At 37.1% G+C, this 16,172-nt stretch overlaps 3 protein-coding genes across 8 annotated transcripts in view; 1 reads left to right on the top strand and 2 right to left on the bottom strand.

Moving 5' to 3' along the window:
- Nucleotides 1-16,172, top strand: part of LOC126373971 (uncharacterized) — a 438,722-nt gene that overhangs the window by 244,500 nt on the left and 178,050 nt on the right. The gene's annotated exons all lie outside the window — the stretch shown is intronic.
- LOC126373966 (potassium voltage-gated channel protein Shaw-like) overlaps nucleotides 1-16,172 on the bottom strand; it is a 263,971-nt gene that overhangs the window by 126,784 nt on the left and 121,015 nt on the right. The window lies entirely within an intron of this gene.
- On the bottom strand, nucleotides 693-2,466 carry LOC126374031 (uncharacterized). Its single transcript, XM_050020482.1, has 3 exons — nucleotides 2,266-2,466; nucleotides 1,853-1,918; nucleotides 693-1,605 (listed from the first exon to the last, which is right to left on the bottom strand). The coding sequence occupies exons 1-3, from the start codon at nucleotides 2,421-2,423 to the stop codon at nucleotides 1,272-1,274; spliced, it is 558 nt and encodes a 185-aa protein (XP_049876439.1). The 5' UTR covers nucleotides 2,424-2,466; the 3' UTR covers nucleotides 693-1,271.

Raw genomic sequence — 16,172 nt, 5'->3', positions numbered from 1 at the left:
ATAAATGACCCTTTTGGGGGTAATTTAGTAGCTACACCTCCACAACTATGAGAACTTAACTGATCGGTCGAGTTGAAAAATAACAAACAATGTTCGCAAAAATACAATTTACCATGATGTTTAGAAATTTGACTTCTAACTAGTCGCGGTAAATCCTTGATTAAACAGTAATGTGACATATTACCTTCCTGTAGGTACAGTAGATGAATTACTTTTTTATTTAATGGTTCAGATTTGTAAAGAGGGCCGATAACTGTATTATTATCTTTTAAACCGTAAACAAAAATACATATTTGAGGGTTGTTAATTTCAAATTTAGCTATGTCTGAAAAAGTAACTGGAAACGATATATCCTCTACATTTAAAACGTCTTTGAAATTAGGATATGACGATACTCTATCAGGATGAGATTTAACTGGGTATAAAGCAGCTGTAACTGACCACAAAAAGCAAAAACTGTCTTCGTTTTTTATGTTTACACACGCTTTTCTGGCTTTGATTGGTGCAGGCAAATCAATGTGACCTGACCCTCTTAATGGTTTATATTTATTAATATTCAATTCTAAATGGGAATTATGTAAGAAGGTCCAACCACTATCACGTTCTTGAAATTCACATTTTTTTCTCATCAAACTAATTTTCACTTTGTTCATTAAACTATCAAAGTCATAATTTTTATAGAGAGTATAATTTTTAGTTCCAAAAGACTTTATTTCCTGAGAATCATTTTTTACTAAAAGAAAAACAGCAAAATGTTCAAAATTGAGTTTTATACAGTCATTTTCCTTGAGAGACAAATCAATTAATGTTTTGATTTTATTTTTTATATCATCAAGAAACCGATCTAAAGAATTATGACCATCCAAATCTGGTGATAATATTCTGTATGAAGCTATTCGGTTGCGAAATGCGGACTCAATTAATTCAATCCCGTCGCTAAAAGGAGAAATATTTTTATTTTTATGGTTAGTGCTTCGTAAATGCCCCATCCAATGAACACGATCTACAGAGACTTTACAAACTGTACAAAACACCATTTTTGATAAGTATACTTTAAATATACAAAGAAAATGCCTCGCCTTTCATACGCTAACGACATAAAATTGCAATATACACAATGAATGTATGATTTACAATTATAATTTCATAGGTATTTGGTTGAAAATTCAGTGGAAAAAAACTACTAAGTATCTTAAAGTGAAGTTATATCAATGAACAGCAGCAGTGAGAGAAAAGGTTGTAATAAGTACCTGAGTAGTAGGTACTTATTACTATTCACTTATGAAGACGGGCTCACAATCTTCAAATAAATTATGAATCCGCTGCATAAACGATTGCATTTTCTCCCACTGCGGAGTCCCCCGATCTAACTTTACTTTAAGAGTAACTTCAGCCTCTTTCCACCGCTGATCTGGTTTAGAGGCAACAGCTTTCTCGGTGTTATACACCCGGAACTCTATATAGTACTCGCCAGACTGGTTGACGAGCTCCCGGCGCACTCGACCGTTGGGGACGCGGCTGGTCAAATAAGTCTGCAGCACTGCAGACTTCGACGTCCCCGAAGTTGCTCCCGTCTCAAACCCGAAGAGTCCTCCAGGGCCAGTACTGGAAACCGAAAAATACGAATAAGTAATAATTTATATAGGTTTAAAGGAACAAAGGAATAGCTGCACAAACGTCTCCGTCACCTTATTTTGAACTATGTTCATCATAATGATATTGTTCGTAATGTGTATAATGAATTATGGAGTGTAATAAAGATATCTACACAATTATTGAACCAGCTGTCCGCCCCGGCGTCGCACGGGTGCTCGGGTGAACAAAATACATAGGTTTAGGTTTTGTTACATACCTCGATGAATACGTTGCGGTCGCGCCTGCCTCGTCGTTGGCGCTCGAACGCGACTTCTTTTTAGAACTGTAACAATAATGTTTATATTGAAACGATGCAAGTGTTACCGCCGTGCGCTACGATTTCCAATTAGAACGCTCATTATACCCATTACATTATTTTTATATTACTTTTGTTACTATTAATCAAGATACATAACATAACATATAATTATGCATGTATGTCAAAAGGGTAGAGATAGGGGATATGTAAGTTGTATTTGCAAATAGCGTAAAATTATCTCGAATAAAATAAAAGTAAAGTGATAGATATTAAAGTACCTATTTAATATTCCAGTGATGGGCACGACTGTCTCACTATTAACTTCTCTCAAAAGCACACAAGATTAAAGATAATCATATTATTAATCTTACCTAGTAGGCGTTGGGGTCGACTCCGCCGGCTTCCTCTTGCTCGCAGGCTTCTTTTTCAACACTTTTAGCGCAGACGTAGGCGCCAGCGGCAGTTGGGAGTCCGAACCGGATGAATATTCGTAGTTAGACCTGAAAATTAAGAAATCGGTTAGGTACATGGTATTTAAAATGTTGTGTAAATTTATTATGTAAAAAACTCCAACATAAACTAAAAGTAAATGTAAATACTTACTAACATTTTAACAAACTTTCTTGAAGAAAAGCACTGAAGATGAAAATAACACGGATGAGGATACCACAATTGTGGACAATTGGGAATCGATCAAAGGAATGAGTAAAGTTTAATGATTTTTCCTATTTTATAGAAAAACAATACAAATCCGTGCAAAACTGAATTATGCAAAATAAAACCTTAAATGCAAGACAATAACGGATTATGCATTGCATATTTCAAATTTTTGCATTTTGGACGCGTAGTCATCGCTAAAATGCTTAGTTGCTATTCTCACGAACAAACGAGTTAGTCGCAACACTTTGTAAAATGATACACCGCATATTCATATTAATTAGGTATTTATTACACAGACGTAAACTTACACCTATTTCCGATGACGCAGTACGACGATGGCTCAGTGGTTAAGAGTTTGATGTTCAATGTAGGTATATGTTACAAGTTCGATTCTCTACATACATTTTTTTTCTGACTAAATTATGTACATTGAATATAAACGATAATCTTACGAAGAGGAATATCATGAATATACCTGCATACTGGTTGTGATGATTATGTAATCACGATCTAGTTGTACATTAGGTAGGTACCTAAGTTGTAATGAACAAGGAGTGCAACGTTTCAATACTGATATTTTAAATAATATTAACCTTATTTCAACCTGCTTTGAATCGAACAATAAGTCGAACGTTATAATCACCATCATCATTACAGTTGAACAAAAACATAACAATATTTGAGTAAACGCAAAGCATTGATTCTGCATGATGAATCAAAAGTGAAAACTTGTTCACCTTCTTCATAATGTATTGTAGGTAAACCTGTACCCTGCAATAAAAATAATTTATCAAGCGAAGTCAGTAACTGAAACTAGTTGTTTATTAAAAAGTTTCCCACGAGTCAGAGGATACCTGATTGATATAATATATGGTATAGTATAGCCCACATTCCTCAATGCATACGAGGCACAATCTGTGTAATGTGTAATGTAATTCAGTATAGATTTTTGCCTTGACCGGGCATGACAAGTGAGCTAGAGAGTGATTTTGATTCTTTTATAAATAGTTAAATTAATTGATCACACTATTAGGAAAAAGCTTCCGCTATGGGAATTATATCATGTAAGTCAAATTCATTATGTTATTACAATTTGCTGTCCTTGAATCTAATTACGACTCACGCCAATTTGGACAGAATTTCTGACACCCATGTGGTAATTTTTGGGTCACACATTGTATCGTCACTTTTATGTCTAATTCTAGAGATCGTTGAGCCAATCTGGCATTGAATGACAGAATCGAAGCTGTTCTTGAATTTAATGACGACTCGCGCCAATCTGGATAGAATTTCTAACACCCATGTGGTAATTTTTGGGTCACACATTGTATCGTCATTTTTATGTCTAATTCTAGAGATCGTTGAGCCAATATGGCATTGAATGACAGGACCGAAGCGGTTCTTGAATTTAATGACGACTCGCGCCAATCTGGATAGAATTTCTAACACCCATGTGGTAATTTTTGGGTCACACATTGTATCGTCACTTTTATGTCTAATTCTAGAGATCGTTGAGCCAATCTGGTATTGAATGACAGGTTCGAAGCTGATCTTGAATTCAATGACGACTCGCGCCAATCTGGATAGAATTTCTGACATCCTTGTGGTAATTTTTGGGTCACACATTGTATCGTCACTTTATATCATAATTCTAGAGATCGTTGAGCCAATCTGGTATTGAATGACAGGACCGAAGCTGTTCTTGAATTCAATGACGACTCGCGCCAATCTGGATAGAATTTCTGATATTTTCGTATGGTACTTTGTGGGTCTCAAATTATATTATCACTTTAAGTATATCATAATTCTAGAGATCGTTGAGCCAATCTGGTATTGAATGACAGGACCGAAGCTGTTCCTGAATTCAATGACGACTCGCGCCAATCTGGATAGAATTTCTGATATTTTCGTATGGCACTTTGTGAGTCTCAATTATATTATCACTTTATGTCATAATTCTAGAGTTCGTTGAGCCAATCTGGTATTAAATGACAGGACCGAAGCTGTTCTTGAATTCAATGACGACTCGCGCCAATCTGGATAGAATTTCTGATATTTTCGTATGGCACTTTGTGAGTCTCAATTATATTATCACTTTATGTCATAATTCTAGAGATCGTTGAGCCAATCTGGTATTAAATGACAGGACCGAAGCTGTTCTTGAATTCAATGACGACTCGCGCCAATCTGGATAGAATTTCTGATATTTTCGTATGGTACTTTGTGAGTCTCAAATTATATTATCACTTTATGTCATAATTCTGGAGATCGTTGAGCCAATCTGGTATTGGATGACAGGACAGCAAATTGTATAGAGACATGAAGCAATCTGCTAATGAATTTGACTTACAGGAAAAAACTTGATTCGAACACGGACAGACCAAAATAATTTTCTAAGTGATATTATACTTGTGATATTAAATACAGTGATATGAAATCCCATGATGACTCGAGCTATACTGGTGAGTGTTGTAGTTGCTAACCGATTGATCGTAATATTAAGAACCATCGATGTTATTGGGTATTTCTAGACCATCGAAGTGAAGGGATTCGCGAAAATGTTCTTGGGCATTCTAGACCATCGAAGTGAAGGGATCCGCGAGAGCGCGCGCGATAGCGCGTTGGCGCTCGAGCGATCCGACTGAACGAAGATGGTCTAGAATGCCCAAGAACATTTTCGCGAATCCCTTCACTTCGATGGTCTAGAATGCCCAATAACATACTACTTTTATTATACGTTTTATTTATTTATTTATTTAGATAGGTATACAACAGTACACATATTGTAAAGTTATAAAATGCAAGTCTTAAATTAGTTTTTGTATATGTGCTCCAATTACAGGTAAACACAACATTCGTAATTACAACAACAAACTTATATATCTAAGTGTATATATATTTATATATAATTAAATAATAATAAAATATAATTAAATATATATAAAACTTAAACAGAAATTAACTTCTAAATTAAAACAGCCATAAATCTTCTTAGAAAACATAAGAGTTAAAACTATAACATATACATAGGTACGTTAATACTGAGTTGGTCATCTTTGATTTCGCTCGCTAATACTGGGGTTGATGCTCCACTATCGGATTTCAATTAACACCCACAATCCAAAGCTGTGGAAACGAAATGGAACAGCTTCACACAGTCCATTATTTCAAGGAAATAGAGGAAACGAATCTTGATTTCTATCTGGACGGTTTAATTCACTCTCTAACGCCTGTATTCTAAGATGTTAACTCGAAAATGATTGTCTACTTTATCAGAATACGTATTTAACGACGCGTCGGGAACCGCTAATAAATACGTACCTAAAATGTAGATATAGATAACAATCTGCAACCAGCGTATCAAGAACTTATAGCGACACCTTATTTATTAAATTCTGATAAATAGTTTAGAAGTTAGAACTGAGAAGACGTACACACATACGTAGCGGTTAAAGACATGACCTGACATGGCTAAACTACATCATGATGTGGCCAACAAGTGATATTCTATTTCAAAAAATATGTCACAGGGTTTGATCATTCAGCTCTCAACCAGTGATGTGCCGTTTCCAAAAAGGCATTTTTAAATCCCGCTTTTGTTTTTTTCAAATTGTTCCATCTTGTTCTTTAATCCTATCTGCCTTAAGGCTTTTCACATAACTTTTGTGCCTTTTTATTGCCGATATTGTTCCCAAAGTAGAAATATTCACAAAGCAAAAAGATGTAAGGCGTAATATGGCAAAATCACCTTTTTTGGTCAGTTTTAATAGAACATTGATAAATTTTACACGCGTTTTCCTTATCTAAAATTTGTTGGATTTATCACTCGACGAGGAAATAGAGCATTTATTTCAATAAAAAATTTAATATACATTTCTTGTACAATACGTGTATTTCTGACTTCTTTATTGAACACATCAAGAAATAATCAATTCTAAGATCTGGCCACGCGACATATGCACCCTTTTCAAAGGCAAATTAAGAGTATTTCTGTTTCTATTTCATATGAGAGAAGAATATACTGATTACCAAACAGTTCAGCTGATATCCCGAAGCCAATATATCTTCTACTACTGTAACGAACATGAATTGTATAGAGTTTTCCCAAAGGTATTGTTCGCGTTCTGAAAGCGACATAATTATTGTGGATTATCATATTTACCGACACGATACAGACTCTGCAATCGAATCGAATGATTATGCACAATATCGATTCGATTAAAGAACCATATTTACAATGCTTAAAAGGAGTCACAGACAAATCAATGGTCATTTTTTTAATTCTATCATGTAGTTTCCAGGATTTGGTCAAAAAGGACCTGTGCATGTGCAACCCGAGAACGACACGTCTGATAGAGCGAAGTGGAAGAGAAGTACGAAGAATGCAAACCTCACCATCATACGGGAATAATAAATGCCAAGGAGAGAGAGACAGAGAGAGAGAGAGAGAGAGAGAGAGAGAGAGCGAGAGAGAGAGAGAGAGAGAGAGAGCGAGAGAGAGAGAGAGAGAGAGAGAGCGAGAGAAAGAGAGAGAGAGAGTTTCCAGGATTTGTGCCCAAACGCGTGACTTTACATCGTAGTGTCACAGATTCGAATCTCGGCTTGGTTTCTAAAGTTGACCATGTAACATGTGTGTTGGACGAGCCTATTGCTATTAATCGGATCACATATCCTTAAAATCACAAACAACGTAACATAAATAGCCTATATACGTCCCACTGCTGGGCACAGGCCTCCCCTCAATCAACCGGAGGGGGTATGGAGCATACTCCGCCACGCAGCTCCACTGCGGGTTGGTGGAGGTATTTTTACGACTAATAGCCGGGACCAAGGGCTGTACGTGCCCTCCGAAGCACGGAATCAACTTATTTTTTCAGACAATCAGGTGATTCAAGCCTGTAATGTCCTAACCAAACTAGGGATTTCAAAGTGATATTTGTGTTATGTCCCCACCAGGATTCGAACCCGGAACCTCTGGATCGTGACCCCAACGCTCAACCACTGGACCACGGAGGACGTTAACGGTAATTATATTGAATTCCGGTATTCGACGAACTATCCTCTAGCGGAGAAGTATCATAATCAAGAAACGAAAAATCGGCCAGTATAAAATGCACCTTGGCAGTAAGTAAATTGTAGCTATTTGCGAATTTCACGTTTCGAATCCTGCTAACGTTGCCAATAATGAGATGTTGATTGTATGACTAATCCCGGTGCATACTTATCCAACGGCAACAACCCGGGTTTTATTGTCAATTGGTGAATATAGAAGGTGTATTTTAAGCTTTTTTGTTTGTAGAGTACGTGGCTACTATTGGAATATCGCATGAATTACGGGTTCATGCGATGTTCTACCACTGATTACCCCAAATAGTAGAGTAGTTGTGTGCTTATCTGATAATTAAATTATAACTCTAGAAGCACCTTTAAGTAATACGAAGAAGAGTTTCTATTTGTGTGTATGCCGTGGTAGTCCAGTTCGAAGATAGCTTCACTCTCATTGTGAGGACGCAGATTTTCGGCTTCCGAATACATCCCGCTTAGGGACGGTACTGAAAAGTATCGGCGTCCGAAGGACGTAATTTACGATCCCGACGGCCCGATTACTCTAGCCATAGAGGCAGCCAATCAGCTCGCGACACCAAACACTTCAGGACTCCGATACCGACCCCGCCGGCGTGGTCGACAATTTCCCTCATTCAGCGCTTATCGCTATCGACCCACTAGGGTCGATTAATTCTTTCAAATATTTTTCCTCTCAGACGACGCCCTGAGCCGAGGTTCGCACCCAACTGGGCACCCTCAGGCCTGTTGTCTTAAACGTTGCATCGGGTGAGAGCCTTCAGCGCTCCCCATTTGTCCGGCCAAGTAGTTAATGCCATCTGCGGCAAATCTACAATAAGTAAAAAAAAGCGTCCCAGTAGGGGCATAGACCAATGATTTTTGGAATTTGGTTTCGAATTTATGTTTGGATCATGATTATCACGTGCTCAGCAGTGAAGGTAACCATCGTGCAGAAACCCACATTCCCTAGTAATACGTTTCGGAGATATGTGAGCTAACCTGTATTGAGCTGGTTTACATTCCGGGTTGGAAGGTCAGGCAGGCAGTCGCTTCCGTGAAGAACCGGCTCTATCAAATATTCTTCTTAGGTAAGTCAACCCAGGGAAAACGGGATAACGTTAGGTAGATGTTGGTGTGTTATTGTCTGTAACACGGAATAGGCAAAAAGAGTATGGAAAGGCCCACCGTATTTCGTATTAGAACCGCTGTCGCCGATTCAACCCCACTCTCTTTTACTACTACTCCTTACAAAAGTATTTTTTTGATAAATACTCGATCATACTACGGTTTTTAGCTTTCCTGTGATAAGGAGGGATCTCTTTGCATGATAGTCGATATTTGATTTTTTGCCCTTCAGGTTATAATGCACAAGACGACCTTTTAATATACTTTCGCGGAGCTCCGTGCGTCGTAAATTTTGTGGATGAGTGAGTGCAAAGTGTTAGTATGAACTTGCTCATATTTGATGGCGCGCGTTTCACGTTCACTTGGCCCTTCCAAACACTTTTTTTTATTCCGTGGTCTTTGAAAACGTCTGTTTTTCTCACGTAAAATGTAAAAAAAACATGATGTTAGAAACATAAAATTGTTTAAAATCATAAAGAATGTCTGTAGAGTGATAATACCACATTATACAGTGCATTACACAACCTGCTTGTTATTCCGTGAAGTTGCATTTTAGTGCATTCTGCGCGTATGGAGGCGTCGTTAAACTCTCTCGCTGGCATGTTGTAAGGTTTGCGAAATTCATATTTTATGCTCCTTTTAACACTCGACGGAAAAGTGGGGTATTAAGTTTTGTGCTACGTGCTGGGAATAGTTTAGTATTCTTCTCTCGTGTGGGGTGTGAAGGACCGATCTCATCAAACCGGGTGTCAGGGTTACTATTGGGGATTCTCTTAAAATGCATAAATGTTTTTGTCACAATTTTAATTATCATAATCCTTTTTGCATAACGTTTTTTAGCATAATAGTACTTTCTCATAATAACATCTAGGAATACTGGTTTGTAAGGTATAACTTATTTTTGGACTAATATTTGTTGGTATAAATTTGATTCGCATATAAATAAGTATCCATAATTATTTTTTAGAATAATAGTGTTTTGTCATAATGTTTACAAGGTATAACAGTAGGTTAGGGTGCGGCGGGCCCAAGGGCCACCCCTACGCCGCCAGCATGTTTATCTTACATACGAAAAGTATACTGAATGATGACCAACAGCATGAAGTAGTGTCAAAAAATATAAAAAAGTCACAATCATGAACCAAATGCAGCCAAGGAAAAGTAAGTTTCGAAAATGTTCAAAGTTGTGCCAAAACTTTTCTTATTCGGAGTATAGTGTTTATGCTTATAATAATTATGCTTATATATCATTATTGTCATTAATTATTATGCTTATAATAGTTATGAGTTTCAAAATTATGCTTAAACAGTTATGACAAATTAATACTATGTGTAACTAATAATAGGACAAGTAATAGTATGCCATGATAAATTATTACATAAAATTTTATGAGTCAAATTGAGAATCATGATTGCTCATGTAACGACTAAAGAACGAACTTAAAGAAGACTTTTTTTGCAATAAACGAATTTGAATTTGAAGACCATTTATGATGACACATTTTGGATTTTCCCCTACAAGGTGGACTGATAACCTTCTAATGGTCGCGAGAAAATGCTGGATGCGGGCAGCAGAGGATTGGTCATTGTGGCGAGCCTATGTCCAGCAAAGGACGTTTTCCGGCTAATGATGACGATGGCTTTGGATCTGATGCTGATGATGTCGCAATTATCTGTATGTTCTTATCTCATAAATGGAAGCCAAGACCAGCTGCTTAACGTGTCTTCCGTAGCACGGATCATCTTATTTTCTGGCAATCGGGTGGTCAGCGTGCAGTCTTAACGAAACTAGGGATCACAAAGTATTTTTTGCGTCTATTTCCTCACCGGGATTCGACCCTGGGACTTCCAGATCGTGAGCGTAACGATCGCTGACACTCAACCACTAAAGTTGGAGGTAGGTGGAGGAATCAAGAGAAGTGTGTCAGGATCGAAGAAAATGGAATTCCATAGGCTCTGCTTACCCCGGAGGGAAATAAGCGAAAGTTTATGTATGTATGTTAATATTTTATGAGACATGTCTCCTTGCCGCCTCATCTAATTGGATATTACTTCCAGCTTCTCCCATTACTGGATAATATGTCACAGAAGCCTTATTTACGTAATTTTCAAAGGAAATATATTTATTAAGCCTTATTTTTTTAGGATTATTAGGGAATAAGGTGGCGGGAGAAGGAAATTTGGTATACCACCTATACTCGAATAATAAGAGAAAAGGTCGGATACATTGTTTTATCTCTCTGTTAATCTCTTTAGTAAGTTCATTTTTAAGTAATTATTATGCTTATTTCCTTATCTTTGCTGTTTGGTTTATTCGCAGAATGTCTTTTTAGCAAAATGACCGGATGGCGCCAAACGTCATTTTTGCTGAATGGACTCATATTGAAAACAACGTAAGCGCGTTTAAGATAACCTCGATTTGTTTTAATTATTCTAATGATGATGATGATGATGATTCTCATTACGGGTGAAAATTTAAACGAGGGACTTTCCAGGCTACTTTCCCCAAAGATAATATAGATGGCGCTGTTAAGATCTAATATATATAATACGTGATAACTACACATTTTCTCATTACTCGCGTACATAATTATTCAAAAATACAATGTAATGGCAGAAGCATAATATATAAAAATAGTTGTTGCTTAATATTTGGATCACATTATGACTGATGTGAGTACCTATAGTCGTGAGCGCTGACACCGGGGTTGCTGAAGTCATCCACATCACGTTAAAAGAAGAAGAATCTATATACTTCTAAACGTCATTTCCTTTAACGGAATAAAGGTGTAGGTAACCCTTCTCACGTACTTAATTCAAAAGGTTACTCGACTCAACTTACTCTGGGTACTTGGTTACCTGTCAACAGAGATCAATATCTTCCCTAAAATAGGTCTGTCACGTCAAATTCCTCTCAAGTTTGAAAACAATTTGGACGAAATTCGAAAGGGGGATTTTCCAGAAGTTTCCTAGTTTAACCCCCTCTTTGTGTTAAGGATATGATCGCCTTTGGGAATACTCAATTAATTTGCTGCACAAAATGGTTGATATTTTTATCAATTCTGCACTTAACACTAGTCTTACTTTGTACATTACTGACGCACTTCCCAGGCTACGTTCCTCGAAAACAGTATAGATGGCGCTGTACAGATTTTCCTTCTAATTTAATGGATAACAGATATATTCATCTTTTATCTCTGTTTTTGGGTATAAATGTTGGCCCTTTTTATCTTTGTTGATATTTATAGTAAAATAAGAAGACTTGTTTTGGTTTTACGGACAAAAACGCGCGAACGTATGTATTATTAAAAAAATAATGACAGATAAGAAAAGGTTTTGCCAACATAATCAGTAACTAGCAGATTAGCCAACATACTAGGCTAATAATAATGGGTGCGTTCTCAATACCTAACAATCTTCCACCCATTATGATTCTGATCAAAATAAAGAGAAGCAATAAAGCGAATCTCGGTGGGGGCATGTTAGGATATTACAGGCTGATCACCTGATTGTCCAAAAGTAAGATGATCCGTGCTTCGGAATGCACGTTAAGCCCTTGGTCCCGGTTACTACTTACTGATGTGAGTAAGTAGTCGTTCCATGAGTCATGTCAGGGACCTTTGGCAGCTCAATAGTAACTTTGACATCAGGGTTGATGAGGTTGGTAATCCATCTCACAACCCACACGAGAGAAGAAGGAGATCGAATCTATTATTTGTCTATGCATCCCTTCTATACTCTATACCTTCTGTACTACTCATGTCACTCCTCTACTTCTCATACAATCATCTCAAGTCACCTATCACTCACTCAGCCATTCTCACATATATAATCGTACTATAACACTAGTGGCGTTCTAAAATTTGTTTCATAAACAACAAAGTAAATATTCTTACCGTATAAATCTAGCTACTAAAGTTTTATTACATGAGACCACTAAACCTTTAAAGCTAAGACAAATTAAAACTGAGGGTAGCCGCAACTACAAATTCCTAGCAGCCCGGTTTCGTCAAAGCTGGCCAGTGACGTAATTAGGGAAGACGCAGGGGTCACCCCAATCACTCTCTCGACATTTCATACAAAAAAATCAGTTTTAGCCTATTGCGTAAATGCGAGGGAGACAGAAAGTCTGCGCATATGGACTTCCCTTTTTCCCTTTACTCCTTAGCGGCTTACAGCCTCATGCACACCCCGAACACTTCACACAAAACACCTTGTTTTACACAGACACTACACATGTGTGTGTGATGTCTGACGCCCATACGATTGAAGACTAAAGTAAAACTGAGGGCTGAGGTAAACCTATTTCAGCCGCTGGTGGGGAGCGGAGTGTTGCCGTTCTATACGTAGTATTATTCCTTATTCTAAGACTTATGTACGACCCAGAGGGGGTGAGGTCGGCGCTCGATACGAATTGGCGGGGGGTGGTGAGTTACCGACTATTATAATTATTGATACAGGTTAATAGTTATAAGCCGACTCAGCTATCAGGCGGCTTGAAAACTCTAGCAAATGGCTTCGTAACGTAGCTCAAACCACAACAATCAGAAAGGGAGTATCGTGGTGGAGTATAATCCATGCTCCTACAGTTGTTTAAAGGGAACCTCGTCAATGCATTGTTCAAGAGCAAACCCATCAAAAGTAAAAAAAAAGAATATGTGCCCAGCAGTGGGACGTCGAAATACTAATTAGTTATTTCTATGTTTGTTAAAGTTACTAGTTACTTAGTTTAAGTGTGTTTTGGTAGTTTTCACTAACACAGTTGGTTCGACCACTATAAACAGCGATAGTGGGGGTGTACTTATCATGTTGGTCTAACAGAGCTCGGTAATGTGTGGGTACTTAGTTCATCTTCCAATGGATGTATCTGTGACAACCCAAATCGGGATATAGTCAAAGTCAAAGCCTTTGCTTTGGTGCTTTTGTCAAAGTTACATTCATGTTTATTTAATTTTAATTAATTTTGTGAGTGTTTATTTTTAGGGTGACATTATGATATCCATGTGTACCGGGTGTCACCCACCTAGCTACATCACTGAAGCTTGTATTGGCCAGAATTTAATATAACCGCAACACCGTAGCATGTGGCGGTCATAAAAACTGGACACTACGGAAAATTCCCGAGCAAAACGAGTAAAGTTCCGAGCTTGCAGGAAAACCGTTGCAAAAAGTTATACCACCAAATGTTACATGTGAGTGTAGTGATACTATGCTAAACTTTAGCTGGTCTAACTAAAAAAGTTTTTAGTTTGACTAAATAAGTTTTTAGTCATGCTAAACTTTGACTATCTAGCATAATGCAGTGCTACATCTTTATAACGTTATGACGTATGATGGTAATTTAAATTCATTGGGTTTGAATGAAAAGTTTTTGAGGTTTTTATTGGTCTTACAACATACGAGTAGGTTCGACATCACCATAGACATAAGTAAAATAAAATCGAATTGGAAACTCCTCGCCAATGCTCTCTAGTTGCATGTTTGCGCTGTATACAGGGTGGCCCACAAGTTCAGGTTCAAAATGAAAAATTAGATAGAGGGGCTCATAACCTACCAGAAACACCCCCATGTATGTTCAGCAATTATTTACGGTTTAGGAGATATGACCCATTTTGTACCTTTTTCGAGATTTTCTACCTTACTTCAGAAATAATCATTTTGTCGCTATCCCTTTCTTAATAATTATTTTATTTTACTTCACAACTATGCCTAAGGCTGTGTACCGCTCAATCAAAGATAAATCAAAGTCAAATCAAGTATAAAAAAAAAAGTTATCGGAAGTCAAAGTGAGAATTCGACCAAAATTGTTACAGTTGTTTAAACTTCGCCGAAGAATAATAAACACATGAGATTGTCATGGACCCTGAAAGTATTTCTTAAAACTGCTCCATTTAATAGGCTTTTAGAAACATCCAAAAAAAGTACCCTTAATACGGGCAAAAAACTAAGTAATTTGACCTCAAAGATTGCAAGACAGACAGATTTGAAGGAAAATTTGTCATTCTCATACGATGTAGCTGCTTCTTTCTAACGTTGTTAAAGGTGCTCAAAGACAGATTTTATTTTAGTATCCAATAGTAAGCATCACCAACAGTGTTTGGGGATAACTTTTTCCTTGAAATCTATGTACCTTCATTAAAATACGAATACCAAAAGTGACTGCAAGTTTTGTCTTCGGATTGTTGCTATGTCTACCCTGTTAGCGATTATAAGCGTGATTTTTATTTACTTTTAACTGAAAATGTGTCTTTGAGCACCTTCAACAACGTTAGAAAGAAGCAGCTACATTGTATGAGAATGTCAAATTTTCCTTCAAATCTGTCTGTCTTGCAATATTTGAGGTCAAATTACTTAGTTTTTTGCCCGTATTAAGGGTACTTTTTTTGGATGTTTCTAAAAGCCTATTAAATGGAGCAGTTTTAAGAAATACTTTCAGGGTCCATGACAATCTCATGTGTTTATTATTCTTCGACGAAGTTTTAACAACTGTAACAATTTTGGTCGAATTCTCACTTTGACTTCCGATAACTTTTTTTTTATACTTGATGTGACTTTGATTTATCTTTGATTAAGCGGTACACAGCCTTAGGCATAGTTGTGAAGTAAAATAAAATAATTATTAAGAAAGGGATAGCGACAAAATGATTATTTCTGAAGTAAGATAGAAAATCTAGAAAAAGGTATAAAATGGGTCATATCTCCTAAACCGTAAATAATTGCTGAACATACATGGGGGTGTTTCTGGTAGCTAATGAGCCCCTCTATCTAATTTTTCATTTTGAACCTGAACTTCTGGGCCACCCTGTATAATGTTTAATTATCCTTACATATTTCTTTTCAAAACCTTGCTCTAAAAGTGATTTTAGCTATATAGTGTTGTCGCGCTCCCGTTACTAATGGGGTGGGCAGAGTTACAAGTAATCAAAGACAACTTACAACCACTATTGACACGAAGTCCTAAGATGTATCGAAGGATATGATGGACTTTATGGTGACAAATGGTCAGTCTATCGCTCATAACTGGGGGTTTAAAAAGACCACATTGAAACAATTCATCTGAAAAAAAAAATGCTTACATTGCGCACTTACTTTTATATGCGCAAATGTCCAATTGCAACATTGCTTTTTTAGATGAATGTGGCGTTTTTAAACACCCAGTTGTCCATAATGTTAGAAAGGTCACAATCCCTCTTTCGGATTTTGCTGACATGCCAATATGACAAGCAGCTGAATATGTTCTGTTTTGTTATTCGTTCCCAGTCCAGCATAATTCGGACAACACAGGCCAAAATCATGAAAGAAGAATACTAAGCAAACCCGTCGACGATTATGACATACGACAATAGGAAAATATTTGAAAAAAATAATCGGGTCTTCTTCTATCGTGTGGGTTGTGAGGTGGAATACCGACCTCATCAACCCTGGTGTC

Source organism: Pectinophora gossypiella, chromosome 16 (genome assembly GCF_024362695.1).
Source record: "Pectinophora gossypiella chromosome 16, ilPecGoss1.1, whole genome shotgun sequence".
NCBI classification, from domain to species: domain Eukaryota; kingdom Metazoa; phylum Arthropoda; class Insecta; order Lepidoptera; family Gelechiidae; genus Pectinophora; species Pectinophora gossypiella.
Note: the sequence above shows the minus strand (reverse complement) of the source record. Positions and strands in the feature narration are given on the sequence as shown.